This window comes from Lygodium microphyllum, chromosome 12 (genome assembly GCF_053477565.2).
Source record: "Lygodium microphyllum isolate KBCC chromosome 12, Lygodium_microphyllum_v1.1.10, whole genome shotgun sequence".
In the NCBI taxonomy this organism is placed as follows: Eukaryota; Viridiplantae; Streptophyta; class Polypodiopsida; order Schizaeales; family Lygodiaceae; genus Lygodium; species Lygodium microphyllum.
In genome coordinates, this window is record NC_141146.1 from 128,152,922 (window position 1) to 128,170,795 (window position 17,874).

Consider the following 17,874-nt stretch of genomic DNA (forward strand, 5'->3'; position numbering starts at 1 on the left):
TGGATACATATGTGAATACATCACTCTATCCAATGTACATGTGTCCAATACCCACGTTGTCCAATGTACATGCTGTCCAATGTACAAATAGTGCTCAGCAACATAATCAATACAAAAGCCCCAAAATTTTGTTGTCCAAAATGCACAATTTCAGTCTATTTCAGACTGAACCTATAGAGCATACGCCAATGGTTTCAGTAAACCAAAAAGCCCCAAATTTCGTGGCTTGCTTCCCAAGAAATCACTGCCATAAGTGTCTCCAAGACAAGAGACTGCCCGTGCAAGAAGCCCCTTTCCGAAATTCAAAGTTTTGAATTTTAAAAAAATGTCTTTGTTACCTTCTTTGTGAGCTGAGGATATTGGTGGCAGTGGCCAGCTGCAGGAGACAATGGCAGGCCTAGCACTGATGGCGGAGCTGTCAGCTGGGGGCAGACCTATAGGCGCAGTAGGAGCAGGAGCAAGCGGCGCTCGCAAGCCTACAAAAGGTGGCCAACCGAACGAGCTGAGGCAGCGGCTACCCCAACGGCAGCTGAGCTAGAGGCAGCTCTAGCGGCGCTGCAGGCAACTGCTGGGGGCAGACGCAGCAAGTGGTGGTGCAGAAGGTGGCTGGGAGCAGCAGCGCTGCTAGCACTGGCTGCTGGACAAGAGGCACTGGCACTAGTGGTACTACTAGCTGGTGGTACTACCTGCTGGCGCCCCTGGCAAGCCTGCAACAGGGGCTGGAGGAGGCAATAGCTGAACCAGGGGGCGGCTTAGCTGAGCTCAAAGTGTCAATGCTACTGGGACAAGACTAGACAAGGCGAGACAATAAACTGAACCTGAGTTGAATCCCTGCTTTGATACCAAATGTGAGATGGCGGAGATCGAAGCTCAGTTGAGAGTACACAGTTGACAATGAAGAGAGTGAGAGTGAAGACACGACTCCCAATGCAAAATACCAAAAAGAGTGTAATACAAGTATAAAGTACAACCCTTAAACCTTAGGGTTGTTAATGTGCGTTCACACCCGAAAGGTGTAAAACACAATAAGTGCCCGAACTGTGTAACATAAGCACATAAAATAAAAGAGAATATAACTGCGGGAAAAGACCTCTCATAAGGAGGGTAAAAAGTGCTCCAGTGTCCTACCATGGATCATCAAGTCTCCTCTATGAGCATAGGCATGAGTCAAACCCAACACTCATAATATGTCAACATGCATGACATTTGCACAATGCAAATAATGGACGACAATGAGATATAAACTTATTCAAACCATTGCTACATATGATGGCAAATGCAAGCTAATAAAGTCATAGAAACATGATCAGATATTTCTGCAAACACCAAGATCTAGCAGTTGAGATGCAAACCTTTGTGAATCAATAATGGGAAGACGCACAGCCACCAATTCACAAAATAATTCGATGATCTCATAAGCAGCCATGATGTTCTGCTCTCTATATATATGTTCCACCTGTGCAGTGCACACAAAGTTGAGTAATCAGAACCTAACTGTAGTTTATATAAGCTCACTTATACAGACTGTTTGCAACCCTTTATGTAGCAATTGATTACCACACACAACACAACCATTCCAGTAACATCTATAGCCAAATAGAGAGTCCTATAATCTTTGCTTCTCCACAAAATATAAGAATGGCAACATTCAACATGGCACGGATAATGATTAAGCAATTCATAGTCAAGCCTAGAAAAAACAAGTTAAAACACAACAAAAACCAAAAAAAAATCAGTTTGCACCTTTTCTTGAGGCGGCACAGGACATTAGCCATCAAGAATACTGTCAGAATTCCAGACACTTACCAAAAGATTTACTTGCTTCTTAACAAGTTAATCACAGGCAACCAAATTGAAATTAAAAGCACTAGACAAATAGCGGCACAGATTGAGCATCATGCGTGCACATTTTTCTTCTTTTGTGAAAACTCTTATTACCAGAGGGAAGCCTCAAAAGAGATTAGACACAGATTGAGTATCACGCGCACACATTCTTTGTCTTTTTGCTAAAGCTCCTATTACCAGTGGAAACACTAAACTTAGAATCAAGATTGAGTTGCTGTTTAACAAGTTTATCATAGGCAACCAAATTGAAGCTAAAGGCACTGCACAAGTAGAGGGACAGATTGAGTACCATGCACACATTTTCCTCTTCTTTTTGTTAGAACTCTTATTCGCAGTGGGAAGGCTCAGACAAGGTGAAAACCAACATCATTGAGCATATAAGGTGAAAGTTTGCATAACCAAGAGGAGAAAATGTAAAAATATGAATTCTGGAAATGGAAAATCTAACAATGCAAAAAGAGGAAAAAATGTAACCAAGCCACCTTCAAATACAAGTGAAGGTTTTTCATGAGCCCATCCTTATTGGTAGAACTACTTTTATCAACTCAAGAGTGGGCTGCTTCTGAGACTCAAATGCAGCCTGTGCCTGCTCATAAGGTGAGGATAACAATGGGCTGCTGCAATGATGCCTCATCTTGTCACTGCTAAATATGCATACTGTCGGGCTACCCTATTGGGTATTGGAGCAATCATACTTTGAGGAGGCTCCACATTGACTGGACTATGCCACACTATGGGTCTCCTGCACATCCATGCTCAAATAATGTTCTCATGTCACCTAATTTATGTCTGCCATCCCACAATTCTATCAAAAACATCTATATCCCTAGTCCATGTCAATCCACTTTTAGATAATGCCTAGGAAGGGTTGGAAATGGAACCACCTTTGGATCTTCCACCTTAGCTTTGCCATTTCTTTAAATTTTGATTTTTTTCCAAAGTTGCATCTACACTTTGTTGAGCTTAAAAATGCATTGTGAACTAGTTACCTCTTTATTACAATCTATTGAGCTAAGAAATGCATTATAAACTGATGAGCTCTTTATTGCAGCCCCAAAACTCAATTATTACCGAAAGTTTCATCAAACGATGTGTGTTCCTAGAGAGCATCTGTGTCCCACGAGCCAAACCCTAATTTGGGAGGGGATCCACACTTCTATAAATAGATAGGCTCTCCACCACTCACCCTAATCCTATTTTGCAGATTGCTGGTGCCTGTCTCTACAGCCCCCCTCTCCCTGCTGGTGACTTCTCAGCCTGTGGCTATCACCCTGCAGGCTGTGTTTACTGCTGCTGATTACTTTCCAGCCTGTGGTTCACCTGGGGTCAGTTGGCCAACTAACGCATCCTAGAAGAACTTCAGATGTGTCCTCAAGCACACATTGTGAACCTTATGAATTGCTAGGTACAACTCAACACTTGCAAGTATAGGCACAACAATGAACTTTATGTTGTCATGTATGCTTGCTGGCATAAGCAGCCACACCTAAATAGATGGCTTGAAGGCTATACAGATGGAAGGATCCACTCAACACGGTCCCCACTGAGCACTTCATCAATAAAGTTAGTTTGAGTAATGAGCACATAGATTCTATTGTAACTGGAATTTAGAAGAGGTAAAAGGTTTGTCCCACAAACTTTACCCTTATGCGTGCACTTGGTTCTTGATTTGTTTGAAGAAGCTGCACAAAGTCTTTCTTCATTTGCTTGAGCTGAATGTCTCTTTTGTTCCTTAGCAACTTTATACGTGATGTTGCAAGTTTCAGCAAAGTTTTGCTGTATGTACAAAAACACAGCAACAAACACCTTGTTCAAACATCAATAAAGTATGATTATTTGTATGCTAATAGGACTTCAATTTTCAGAAAGTGCACAGGAAAACCACAAAAACCATGTTTCTTCTTGTACTCAGCATATACCACTTGACTTTTTAAAATATTAAATGCATAGTCAGATCCTCAAGACCTACCATCATTCGGTTATGCCAAAACTTTCCTGAACCAATAAAGAATAAGAAAGATGCACTTGTGTACATAAAACTTAATAAATGCTATTGTTTAATAGATCTACATGCTCCTTATCTATGAAGGAAATTTGATTCAAACTAACAAGAGATATTCAGATTCTTCTCTAAAGTACAACTCTTTTCCTTCACTTTTCGCTAGTGAATTATCAGGCCTTTTGCTTGTTTCATACCACATTTGTCGCAGACATCTGCAAACAAACACACAATTAATGCAACAAACGTTTCATAAAGCCTAAGGTCAGAAATTAGTCCTCCAAATACCCAGACTGTCTCACCTATGTGTAAAGGATCAATTATATCCCTAATCCTGGGCACTTAAAACATAAGACATGAAAAGGGGAGAAAAGGGGAAACATCAACTGTGAGATTCTGATTTTAAGACAGTTCTGAGAATTGAGCTAAGCCATGCTAAGATTGTATGTCAGCTCTGTATCTGGGTACAAGGTAGTGTCTTTTGCTCGTCCAAGGCCAATTTTCAGTTGTGGCCCCTTCTGCCACGTGTTGCATGCGCACTTAGGTCGGCCAGATTTGAAGGCAGCCAATTTCTCATCCTTTGCTTATTTATAGGCTCAAAAACTTGTACATACTTCAGTTCTCACTTTAATATCTTGCACTAGGGTTCATCACTTGCGAGCCTCGTTCATTTCTACCTCCAATCTCTTGCATTCATTCTCTCGCCACTGCGAGCTCACCTCTGTACTTTTGTTTCTATCATGGTATCAGACCACAATGCCTATCCTTGCCATTGAAGATTTTGTGAATGTGATCACTTGCTACTCATGGAAACCTTGTAGCAGAAGCCTTCACAGCTGATCATGTCTGCTGCTGCTGCAGCGTTCAGCACTTCTCAAATATCCATCGTATCGGCTCAAATATCCATCATATCGGCAACCATTCCTAGCCACAGGAAGCTGTATTTTGCAGCATTTTGCTGTCCTAGCATGGTGTGGCAGCATTCTTCATCAATTCCAACACAACCGATGTGACCAGTCAAGCGTGTACAAGGAATTTCTTGCACTCTCTAAGGCTATGGACAGCTGTGTTTTTGTAGTAGCAAGTAACACAAGCTTATACTGCTTGTTTTGTAGTTTTGCATCTCCTTTTGCAAAGTCTTTCTCTTTGCTACCCCCTCTCCCGATGGCAACCATTTCCTTTAGTAACTCCATGCTTTTTCATGGCCCTCCCAACTCTTCATTACGATGTGTTAGGGCCAGTAGCCTTCATGAATCATCAGTACTCCATCCATCCTGTATGTTGGAATGGTGGCTCAAACTGGCCTCCAGCAAAACTAAGGGGTAGTAGTAGCATAACTAGCAAGCACAATAAACTAAAACTGTAAATGGACAAACAAATAACTCACAACAATGGAGGTAGAATGTTCCCACACTAGAAAGATGACACTAGGTGATGCCAAATTTTGGTGCCCTTTAAGATCTCTCTTTTTAGATTGCTGAGAATTCTCATTTGGTGTACAAAAGCTAATGCTGAGCTAGAAGTTTAGCTATCAATCTGGAATACAAAAGTTGATGCTCTTTTGTTAGTTTTCATCTCCTTCTACAAGTCTGTATTCTCTACTGCCTCCTCTCAATGCCAGCCATTTCCTTGACCACTCCCATGTTTCATGGCTGTCCTTGTCCTTTTGCTGCATTTACAGCACCAATGCTACATTTACAATAGTCTTCATCACTGCTCCATCAACCTTATGTTTTCAAGCAACAGCTAAAACCGGCGGAGTTAAATCCATATATCTATCACAAGGCGAGACTTGAGCTATGCTAATAGACTTGTAAGTCAGTTTAAGCACGTACCTAAAAAGCCTCGTTTGGATAAAGCCAAATGTATATTGAGATATGTGAAGTCCACCTTACATTATGGGCTATTTTATGCAACAAGCAAGAATGTACAGGTGCTTGGGTATATAGAAGCAAATTAGATGGTAGCAAGTCAGAAGATCTACCAGTAGATTCATGTTTTCCCTTAGTAGTGCAGCAATTACTTGGAGCTGGAAAAAGCAACCAACAATTGCTTTATCTAGTATAGAGATTGAATATAGAGGTGCTCCTATGGTAGTATGTGAAGTGGTATGGTTACAAAAGTTATTGGGTGATTTGGAAGTACAAGGAGATGGTCTAATTGTCATTCATTGTGACAACATGAGTAGTATACAATTGGCTAGAAACCCAGTATTTCATGCCAGGACAAAACACATTAAGATGCATTACCATTTTGTGGGAGAGAAGGTGCTTGAAGGAAAGATTCACTTAGTATATGTCACCACATACGATTAGGTAGCTGACATTTCACAAAGGTATTGAATATAGAGAAGCTTTGGAAACTTTGAAGCTTAGTTGAAGTTAGAGAGATGTAGTTGAGCTTGAGGGGGAGTATTGAAACTAGGGGTAGTAGTGACATAAGCTAGCAAGCACAACAAACTTGAATTGCAATTCAACAATCAAATAAATAACAACAATGGAGCTAGAATGCTCTCATAAGCATAGCTACCATGAATAGGGAACCAGAACCGAGAATAAGGAAGGGAAAAGGGGGAAATGAGGAATAGGAGACCCAATTCCGAGAACAAGGACTTCAGAGCAAACTATGCATTTAAGAACAAGTGAATTTATGAATTTTTTATATTTTCAAAATAAATAACCTCACAAGTATTCAAAGGCACTCCAAAAGCACACTCTTAACATCATATTGCACTATTAAAAACAAAATGAATAGTGTCACACATGTGAATGTACTCTTACAATTTGGGTATGTCGAGCCATGCAAAGGCCAAGCTGAAAGAAGGGCCACAAAAATGACTATTTTTCTTTAAGTTATCCAAAAGGTGAAATGTGAGCTTTTTACATGCACACTAAAACATTTAATGTTTTAAAGGGCTTGGACTTTTTAATGACACATTAAATGTTGAGCAGCATTTAGGGATATTTTAATGTGGGAGGGCCAAAGGGCTAGTCAAGTCAAATTTACATGTGAAGGCCCTAGTGAAAATGAAAATTTGCCAAGTGTTTAGTTAGGGTCAATTCAAGGCTACATACAAAAGTATCTTTCATCTTGACCTCTCTCTCTCTCCCATTAGGTGTGGTTTAAGAGCTATGGCTGCAAGAGGAGATGTATGCTTGCAGATTTATGCTATGAACAACAAGAAGAGAATAGTTTTAGACTGCAATGTGATAGCAGTGAGAGACCATGGATGCTTTTTTCAATGTCATGTTGGTCAAAATTGGAGTGATTGCAGCTTTGTATGCTTGAAGACACACTAGTTTGAGTGTATGATTGAGATATATTTATAGCTCATTGTTCAAGATTGGTGAGAGCAAATAAAGACATAGCCATTGGAGCAAATCTCGCCCATTAAAGAGCCACGAACACGAGGAATCATTAGCAAAGAGAGTATCGTCTATGACAACGGTGTTAATCACATGGGTAGCCACAACTAGTTCATGTAAAGGCTCATCTTCAATATTAAAGAAATACCATAAGGGGCACCTTGAGGGCCAATCTAGTTCATCTACTATCCAAGAGTGCTCTAGCTTTAATTAGATTGTGTGTGCACTAAAAGTTTATGTTCACTACTCTATAGATCAGATCTACAAGCCAATTTCAAACGATGCATCATATATTAATTGAAACCAGCCTTCCTTCTCCAAAAGGGTAGTAAATGACCTAATTAAGCACTGATTACAGGAAACAATAAAATTCACAAATCTGAAATTAAAACTTTGCCAATCAATCTTAGACATCCGACATCCGATTGGCCCAAACAATTGGGGGCCCTTGCGGTATTTCTTTATCTTGTATTGCTCTAAGTTGAAGTACACTGAGATATGGACCGATCTTCAAACTTCCATACAAATGGCTGTCAAAAATGACCAGTAACAACAATAATCAATTTGCCCCTTGATTTAACTGAAAATTGGGCACAACTTGATCCTTAGGCTTTTTGCATGTGTAGCAAAATCAAATGGAAATGGGCTTACCCCTTGGATTGGTTGTAAATTCTCAATTCACAGCTGCTAATCTGAGTACAAGGTCTTTAATTATTGGATACGGATTATGAGGCAGTTGAGAAACCCTCATTGCTATTGTAAATTAGGATTTCACTAGCAAAAATCATTGTTGCTCTTCACCAAGGGCTGTAATATGTTGAGAATTTCTCAGAGAATATCAAAGAATGAGAGAGAAAATCAACTAGAAAGAGAATCTTTTAAGTTGTACCTTTGATGGCAATCTTGATGGCCCCAACAACTTCGAAAGGGGGGTAAAACCCAAGTGTTGGTGCTACTGGCAAGCCCTCCTCTTCCATCACCGCCTCTCACTAAGGGGGAGAAGGAAACCTACAGCCCCTAGCCTATCACACTACACGATCAGCTATCCCCTGTCTCAAAGCTAATCTGGCAACTCTTGCTTCCTCCCTCAAGATCAAGCTAAGTAGGGATATGATCTTCGATGTGGCTTGGCCTCCAAAGATCTGATTGATGGTTCTTCTATTGCAAGTGGTTCTTCGCCCTCAATTGGCTCCTCCCACCATCAGCTCCTCCTCTTCCTTTGAGGTTATCCATTCACAACCCTTCTTCATCTACGACTCCTCCCCCTCCTTCCACTACTACCCCATCTCCCTCTCCCTCTCCCAGGGATTAATCAATTCTTCTTATAGAGTGGCTTCCATTGATCAGATCATGACCCCAACCTTCATCATAAGGTCAAAGGTGATAATAATTAATATAATAATTATTTTAGTGTCCTGAAAAATAATGTGATTAGCCAATAATTAAATTGGCTGGGCAACTTCCAATCCGGAGTGTCTCTGTTTCATCTTTGACCATCAAATTGGCGTTAGGTACCATTAAACACCACTTAAGTGTTACCAACTAGCACTTATGGCCAAATGAATGACCTAGGCCAACAACTAGCACCAAATACCACCAAGTACCTACACAACATAACTTATAGCAACTTTTGCCTTTGATATCCCGTGATTTCCTCAAGTCTCGCGCTCGTAAATTTACTCTAACCCAATTACACCTCACATGTGCAACATTTACTTAAGCATGTGATTAAAAATTAATCCACATGTTAAGTGAGGTTCCAAAAATACATGTCCTCATGACACCCCCTCTCCCTCCCCCCCCCCCAAAAAAAGGGAAGCAAAGTTCAATGTGATTCCATCCACCTTTACAAGTCCCAGTAGACCACTACGCAATTGATGAGCACCCTTTGTCTAATGCCTTAGCCTCTCTGGGGTGATCACTTAGGCTCCTTTGGTAAGATAACCATCACCTCTATAGTCTTGGAAGATCACTAGGCAACCAACAAGTATCCTTTGCCTGATGCCCTAGCTGCTTTGGAGTGGGATATTTTAGGGTAAAAGAAAAATTTAGCTTTTATTAAAAGAAATGTGATCCTAGAGAGTGTCTATGTCCCATAAGCCAAACCCTAATTTGGGAGAATCCATCTATCTATCTATAAATAGATAGGCTTCCCACCACTCAACCCAATATCATTTTTTGCAAATTCCAAGAGCCAAAACCTTGATGTCCACACCCCACATAGAGGATACCTCAGCTGGAGTTACTATCCACACCTGAATACTATTGGCGCTTGCTATCCACCCCTTCCTAGGTATTGACAACTGCTGTCCACTGTTGTCCAGCCTGCGCTTACTGCTATATGACCATAAACTGCTGTTGTGAGGACTTCTCAGCCTGCGCCAACAGCCACATGGCAGTTTTTACTATCTTTGCTGTTCCAAACTCTGCAAGGAGTGCCACATTAGCAGCTGACCCTAGGTTTTGTTGCTCCACCTTGTTCCCCTACTGCCACACCATCTCATCAAGCTGCCTTTTACTGACATTGATCTAGCCATCATAGAGCTACATTTGTTGCTGCGAGACATTCATAAAGGCTGTCTATTGCATTTCAGGATCCGTCAGAGTACGGCATACTATCCTAAGTATACTCTCTACCCCAGTCCTTGAGACACTAGAGATCAGGGGGTCAGTATTTGACCTTTACATAGTGTGTTTGTTGCATTGAGCATCGTACATATATTCATTCATATTTCTCTTCAGTGTTCATTGTTCCTAAGTTACCCTAATCCTAATTGTGTTCTTTATCAGTCTGTGCTTTGTCATACAATTGTGTTTGTTATCTATAGATGAGTACTTCTTGACACCTGTTCACACAAGATATTCATTTGCAGGCCTCAATTCTCTCCACATTGCCCCATTTTTCCATGTACCTCTTGGCTGTTTTTCCTTTTTCCAATGTTAAAAGTGGACTTGCCCTATTTCTCAGCCTTGGAAGACTTCTTTTCGAACTTCTCCTCATCACCCTTAAAGATAGAAACTTCCCACACAACAAATCATCAGTTTTACATGCTAGAGACATGATTATCAATATTGTTTTAATGCAGAAATCCCTCATCTCTAGGCAGCCCACAACAATTCTTCTCTATCTGCTCCAAGAGTGGCACTGCACAATCAAAAGTACGAGACAACAATGCTTCCCAAAACTTTTTATTATATTGCTCCAAGTTCTTACCACTGCAAAGCATCAAGAAATACACAATCTTGTCCACCGTAGATGACTCAATGAAACTCCCTACTGAGTATACAACATCAGATTGCCAAATGAAGGTTAAGGCCTTCAACTTATCTACTAAAAGTTTCAAACTTTACAGCTTTGCTACCCTTGTTGAAATCCATCACTTTCCTTTTGGGGCCACATGATCGTAAGTAGGTGACTGTAAAGTCTACCGTCCTTGCACCAAACCTAACATTTCCTTTTGCTCATTCGTGGCATTTTGTGCATCTTGAGGTGTTGCTTCCACTTTTGGAAACTCGTATGCTTTTCTCAAGCTTTGACAATGATTTCTTTGTTTTGCCCTTGCTGTCTTTCTTGGTTGAACACAACAATTTAGCAAACCAAGGATCTTTTGATAGCTGAGAGAATATTTCAGTTGTTGTCCTCAATTGTGCCTTAAATTCAGCATCACAATCCTCTCTCTCTCTGGTCTTCAGTATTAGGGGGCTATGGAGGACCCATCTCATGACCAAACCCCCATTTTCAGCATGCTGCTCATGCTGAGTGCCCATTCCAAGAAAAGGCAATGCATTATTTCCATTGCCCTTGATCCTTCAGACATTGATGCATCATCAAACCCTATACCCTAACTGCTATAAGATGAGCTAGATGATGATATGCTTCATGATTTTCACATAGCTGAAAGAAAATTCAACAAATTCCTTGCCCAAGGCTTCCAGTCAGTTCCCTCATGCCCACCTACTCAAGAGAGTTGATTTGTCCTGGACTTGCCTTCCTTCCGTGGATGGGTGGTAAATCCCTGATTACAACGTAAGTACAACAGCAAACAATTAATGCAAATATGAAAATACAAATTTACCTACTGAATTTGGACAATGCATACCCGATTGGCCCCAAAATTGGTGCCCCTTTCTGTATTTCTTTAGCTTTATTGAAGAAGAAGTTGATTTACAATGCGATTCTCCCAATCCCTTTCGGTATTCCAACTCCCCTTGCTGTTCAAAATCACCAACAAGACTTTAATCTGATTTGCCCCTTGATTCGGGCAATCAATTGGCCTTCACCCGCTTTGATAGGGATGGAAAATGCCCCAAATTCAATTATTTGTTGGTTCCTCCACTTGAATGGACTAAAAACAACTTCAGCCCTATTGAATCCAAGTCTTAGAGCTTCCAATTTCTGGCACGTTTCCCATGGCTGTTGCTAAATCCTAATTTTCGCTGCAGATTAGGATTTACAGCAAAGAATATGGATTTTCTCAGCCTCCAAGGGTCCAAATGCTGAGATCTTTGGAGCAAGGCTTTGAAATGGCTGGGAGATGGGAGCGAAAGCTGTAGAGAGAGAAAATTCAGAGTTTTGTCGTGAAGAACGACTAAAAATCAGTCAAATGCAGCTGTTGTCCTGCCACAACAACATGTAGATGCAGAGAACTGAAGAAAATCAGTCATTTACTGCCGATGCCTTGTCTCAACAGCTTGTAGATGCTGTCACTTGCTTTTGATTGGCCTTCTTCTATCCCTTGCTGCCTCAGAAGATCCTCCAATGGCTGCAAATCAGACCAGCAGTCTCTTCTCTCTCTCTCTCTCTTGCAAACTAAATTCATAAAAATGCTTCTCTCAATCTCTAAAGACGTTTTTCAGTCTTGCATGGGCATTTTTGACAAGTGGCAGCCTTTCCAAATGGTTTTTCCAACATTTTTCGTAATTAAATATTAATTTTCAGTCTTTAAATACTAAAATTAATCTAATAATTATTTTGGTGCCCTAAAAAAAATCTTAACTAGCCAGTAATTAAATTGGCTAGGCAACTTTCATTCTCGAGTGTCTTTGCACCATTCCCGGGGGGGGAGGGGGGAGGGGGGAGAGGAGAGAGGAAGAGAGAGTTGACACCACATTGAGAGGGTAATCGGTCCCCCCCTTTACATGATTTTATTGAAACAAACCATGACACCAAGTGGTTGAACCATATACAATGGGCTGATTTAATGCAATTCTAAAAATTGGGGTTTTGAAATCCAATTCTACATACTACGGGCAGCAAGCTGATTTTCTTCTTTAGTACTCAAATTTGATCAAGCTAAGTAGAAAAAAGCTTCTTGAATGAGTCCAAGATAGGCATGTACAAAGCATGTGCTTGAAATTTTCACTTTAAAGCTTATTGAAAATGAAGAGAGAGATCTTTAATGTATAGGCATGGGATTTGGGCACTCAAAAGTGGAAAGTAGAAGCTACGAATGACAAGTGTTTGCAAAAATTGAGTATTGAGCAAAGTGATAAGGACATGTGTCCCTTCATAATGATACATGTCTTATTCTAAATGCCACGTCACTTTTCTACAAAAAGAAGCTTCTAAATCTTCTACTCTAAAAACCTCTCAAATGGTTAAGAATTTCAGATAGTTGTTGACTACAAAATTGTTCCTTGCGGAATTTCAAAGCCTTCGACACATGAACAAAATTTCCATTTGAATAACTTCCAAAAATAAGCCTCCTAAATTTTAGGAGTTGCCAATTTTGTATCCAAGAGAGCTTAATATTGTATAGGTTCACCAGTTCATAGTTAGTTTTTGTTATAATGAGCATTTGGTTTCGCTTTTTGAAACCACTCATTCTGCGAGCTTCTAGTTAATGTGACCACCCGAGTAAAAAAGTCTTAGTCATCTAGGCTTTCTGGTCAATCTAACTGCCCATTTAAGTTTTTTGATTCATCGTGGGCATCTCATCAATGATGACCCAAATATAATTATAGGGTTTCTAGCCATTAGTCACCCTCATATGAAAAGATAAACACTTACCCAAGAAAAAAAAACTTAAATAATATACAAATCTCCTTTTCAAGGTGTATGAACATTAAATTAATTTAAATCATTAAGCCAATACATCCTGGTAATAAGTGAGGTACAAAAGGTTGGTTACATCCCTCCCTCTTGAAATCTGTCTTGTTCTCAAAAAGTTGCTTGAAATACTTCTAATCCTACAATTTCTTCATAAGTTGCAAGTATTTCCGAATAGTCTTTAAAATACTCTTTTGGCATTCATTTAGAATCTAAATGAGAGTAAATTTTAAATTGGAAAAGGAACAATCTAGAAATGTTCCTTTCTCGTGTCCTAATCATATTAAAAATTACTTGCTCTAGTCTAAGTATCTCTTTATGTTCATCTACTTCACATGGATCCTCTATTGCAAGTTCCAATGGTGAAGGCTCTTCATAAGCCTTCAAAATATGGATATGATAAGCATTGTGAAACATACATCATTAATCTTTTCAGTGATTTAAAATGGCCTACGATTTTTTAATGCAAGCTTAATGATTTGGGATGAAGGCTTGTTATAGCTTCTTAGACAACTAATCTTCTTCTTATAAAACCAAGTGCTTGTGAGAGTGTCTAATAGAAGAAGAAACTCGAACACAGAGAAAGAAGGCAACATGAAGATGAAGGAAGAAAGAAATCTGCACTAATTGAAATAAATACTGAATACAAAGGGATGGACTAATCAATCCCTCCACGCAACCTGAGGTGTCGATGACAGCACTAGATCTGGCCTAAAATGATGACAGCAACGATAGCATTGGAGACGAAGGAGTGTGCCTATAGTCGAAGGAGCAGCCTGCAAAAGAGGTGATCTGCCCCAACCTGCCTGCTTGCTACATATAGCAAAAAATTGCCAAAATTGGCCGCCCTAATGCAGGCCGACTACAATCGATATTAAATGCAGTCAGCAATATTTTAAAAATGCAAAAAACACAACTAACATGGCAATAAAATCAGGCAGACATAACAATGTCTGACGAAGTGCCCTAGGCTGAGAAATGCTGAAAATGCTCCCAAAACTCGGAAAATGCACACTAAAAATGCCAGAGCTCCCTTGTCTTCGTTAGACTTTGACAGGAGCTCACAACCGGGAGATGACAAACTAACAACACTAAAAGAGAAGGCTAACACCCCCTCTCAAATCCTGGAATTGTTTGGAAACCCAACAATCTCATGTGATGAAGCATAGAAGCCTTGGGCAAAGGCTTCGTGAAGAGATCTGCTGCATTGTCCATAGCAGGACAATAGGCCACCACTAACTCGGAATCCACAATCCACTCTCGACAATAGAGGTACTAAACTTCAATGTGCTTCATGTGAGCATGAAATACAGGATTCTTTGCCAGAGCAAGGGCACTTTGGTTGTCCAAGCACAGCTCCATAGGTCCTATCTGTAGAAAGCCAATCTCCGCCAACAAATGACGGAGCCAAATTGCCTCCATATCTATAGAACAAAGGGCACAGTACTCAGTCTCTGTAGATGAAAGAGCCATAGTAAAGCTGCTTCTTATTGCTACAAGACATACCTCTCCATCCAAGGGAGAAGGCATAACCAACAATGCACAACCATGAGTCCACATCACCTGCCCAATCAAAGTCACTCCATCATAAAAGAGTGGTTGAAACCAGCCTTCCTTCTTGGAAAGAGCCGTAATTCCTTGATTAAGCACTTAATTACAGTAATCAACAAATGAATATAACTTGAAATGCACAAATTACCTCAATAATCTCAAAAATTGAACACCCTATTGGCCCCAAAACTAGCACCCCTTTCGGTATTTCTTTAACTAGATATCTAATGGAATGAGTACAAGTTGAGATTCACAATCTTCTTTGCTGTTCCAAAAAGCCTCTTTGCTGTAGCAAAAATTAGCAATCAATTCGGGCCAATTGCTCCTTGATTTTTCACCCAGGACTTCCACAAATGGAACCACCAACTAGCAAAATGCTGCCCCGATTTACAATGAATGGGCTAGCATCTGAATTCCCTGACAATTACACAAATTTCAGGTGCTGAATTCAATATACAATACATGCACCAATTGGTATTTGGACGTGCTATTAAACCCCAATTTTTACAAAAATTTGGGGTTTATAGCAAAGATCTTTCTACTTCCACCAAATTTGGCTGAGATATGCTCAAAATGGCTGAGAAATGTTGAGATATCCCGAGGACGGGTCGGAGAAGGTGAGAGAAAGCCAAGATGAGAGAGAAGTCTGATTTTCTTCACGAGAAAACCTTAAATTCTCCTTACTGCTTGCTCCAACCTGCATTTCATGCAATCACCTATCTATCAAGCACCTCCAAAATGCTAACACCTGATCAACAAAGCTGTTTCAACCCTTTTGACCTTGCCCAAAATTAAATGTGCCCATCTATTAAATTGGCTAGGCCATTTGCAACCGAGAGTCGTCCCCAACCTCTGTTGACCCTTAGACTAGCATTAATTAATTAATAGGGACTAGTCCCTAGAGTCAACACGAACACTTATTGGTCAAATAACTATCCTAGGGTCAAAAGTGACACCAATAGATCCCCAAAACCTAACTAGCATAACTTATCACAACTTTTTCCTTTGGCACCCATTTCATTCTCAAGGTCCTTGTCCTATTACTATGCAATATCTCCTATGTGCATCACATGTGCTTAAACAACCTTGCACATTTGATTAATAAGTTAATCAAATGTTATCAAAATTTGAAGTCCTCGTAACAATGCCCCCCCCCCTCCTTATATGATCTTGTAGAATCGAGTCCCCTCCTCGTAACAACCTTTCGCAACCTATAAACATGGTCCTAGAGGTGTCGGACTGTTGCTGCCAGCTTTTAGGGCCAATTCCCAACCATTGGAGACCATTTTGGTGATGGAGATTGCATATTCTTGACCTTGGGAAGTTGACAATTGCTGCTGATGCACTTTCTCCTGAAGATCACAGTCTCTAATGCTCCTATTTTGTTGGTGCATCCGTTTGGGACTGGAACAGTAGAGCAACAACTGATTTTGATCAGTTCTTTGCGACAAATCTCAAAATTTTCTCTCTTTACAGCATTCTCTCATCTCTTCCAGCCTATGCTCAATCATTCTCAGCCATTTGGAGGAGATCTGAACTATTTTTGGTGGGCTGATCTGTAATTTCTGCAGTAAACCTTAATTTACAGCAGAAATTAGGGTTTAGCAGCCACCTTGGGATCCATGCCAAAGATTGAAGGCTCAAGGGACTGATATCAACGGCTGATAATTGAAGATTATCAAGGGATTTCGAGAGCCGGCCCATCCCAAATTGATTTGGGGCACCAAAAAGGCTTGCTGGTCGTTTATGACAACAAGAGCACTTGGTTAGCAGGAGGAGATTGAAGAATCTCAAGTTGTACTCCTTTCAATTGAATGAAAGATAAAGAAATACCGCAAGGGGCGCCAATTTTGGGGCCAACAGGGTGTCTACTGTCCAAGAATGTTATGGTAAAGTGTGTATTTCATTTTTTGTGCATTTATTTATTGTTGTAATTAACTCTTAAATCAAGTTATCACCATCCATTCCAAGAAGGAAAGCTGGTTCCAAGTAAATGATTGATTTTCTTCAGTTCTTTGCATCTACAAGCTGTTGTGGCGGCAGGGCAGCAACTGCATTTGACTGATTTTCAGTCATTCTTCGCAACAAACTCTGAATTTTCTCTCTCTACAACTTTCTCTCTCATCTCCCAACCATTTCACAGCCTTGCTCCGAAAATATCAACATTTGGACCCTTGGAGGCTAAGAAATTGTAAATTTATATGCTGTAAACCCTAATTTATAACAGAAATTAGGGTTAGCAGTAGCCTCGAGAAGCGTGCCAAAAATTGAAAGCTCCAAGACTTGGATTTTTCACGGCTGAAGTTGAATTTCAGCTAAATTCAGGTGGAGGACTAGCCAACCATTGAATTTGAGGCATTTCCATCATCTATGAAGTGGGTGAAGGCCAATTAAGTGCCTAAATCAAGGGGCGAATCAAATTGAAGACTTGCTAGTCACTTTGGACAGCAAGGGGAGTTTGGATTGCGAAGGCGATCGAGAGAATCCCATTGTAAATCCACTTTTTCTTCAATAAAGCTAAAGAAATAGCAAAAAGAACGCCAATTTTGGGGCCAATCGGGTATCCATTGTCCAAGATCAGTAGAGGTAAATTTGTATTTTCAAATTTACATTAATTGTTTGCTGCTTTAACTAAGTTGTAATCAGAGATTTACCACCCATCCACGGAAGGAACGCTGGTTTCAATTTGCCCCTTGACTTTTCTCCGAAGACTTACACAATTGAAACCACAAACTAGCCAAATGCTGCTCCGATTTACATTGAATGGGCTAGCACCTAAATTTTTGAAAATTACACAAATTTCAGCTGCTGAATTCAATGTACGATGCCTTCTCCTATTGGCACACATCCCGAGGTGGCTATCAAACCGTAATTTTTACAAAAATTTAGTGTTTACAACAAAAATCCTCCTATTGTCCACCAAATATAGCTGAGATCTACTCAAAATGGTTGAGAAATGCTAAGATCTCCTGAGAATGGTTTGGAGAAGGTGAGAGGAGGAAGCCAAGATGAGAGAGAAATCTGATTTTCTTCGCAAGAAAACCCTAAATTCTGCCTATTGTCTG

The 17,874-nt window shown here is 40.2% G+C and overlaps 1 protein-coding gene across 2 annotated transcripts in view; it reads right to left on the bottom strand.

Annotated features, from left to right (window-relative positions):
• The window catches only part of LOC148028251 (uncharacterized), a 103,670-nt gene that overhangs the window by 51,808 nt on the left and 33,988 nt on the right, over positions 1–17,874 (bottom strand). For both annotated transcript variants that reach the window (XM_087690036.1, XM_087690035.1), the window contains exons 2-3: positions 3,489–3,621; positions 1,353–1,456 (exon numbers count right to left, since the gene is read on the bottom strand). In XM_087690036.1, coding sequence (XP_087546162.1) covers positions 1,353–1,456; positions 3,489–3,621 — 237 coding nt within the window. The remainder of the gene's footprint in view (positions 1–1,352; positions 1,457–3,488; positions 3,622–17,874) is intronic.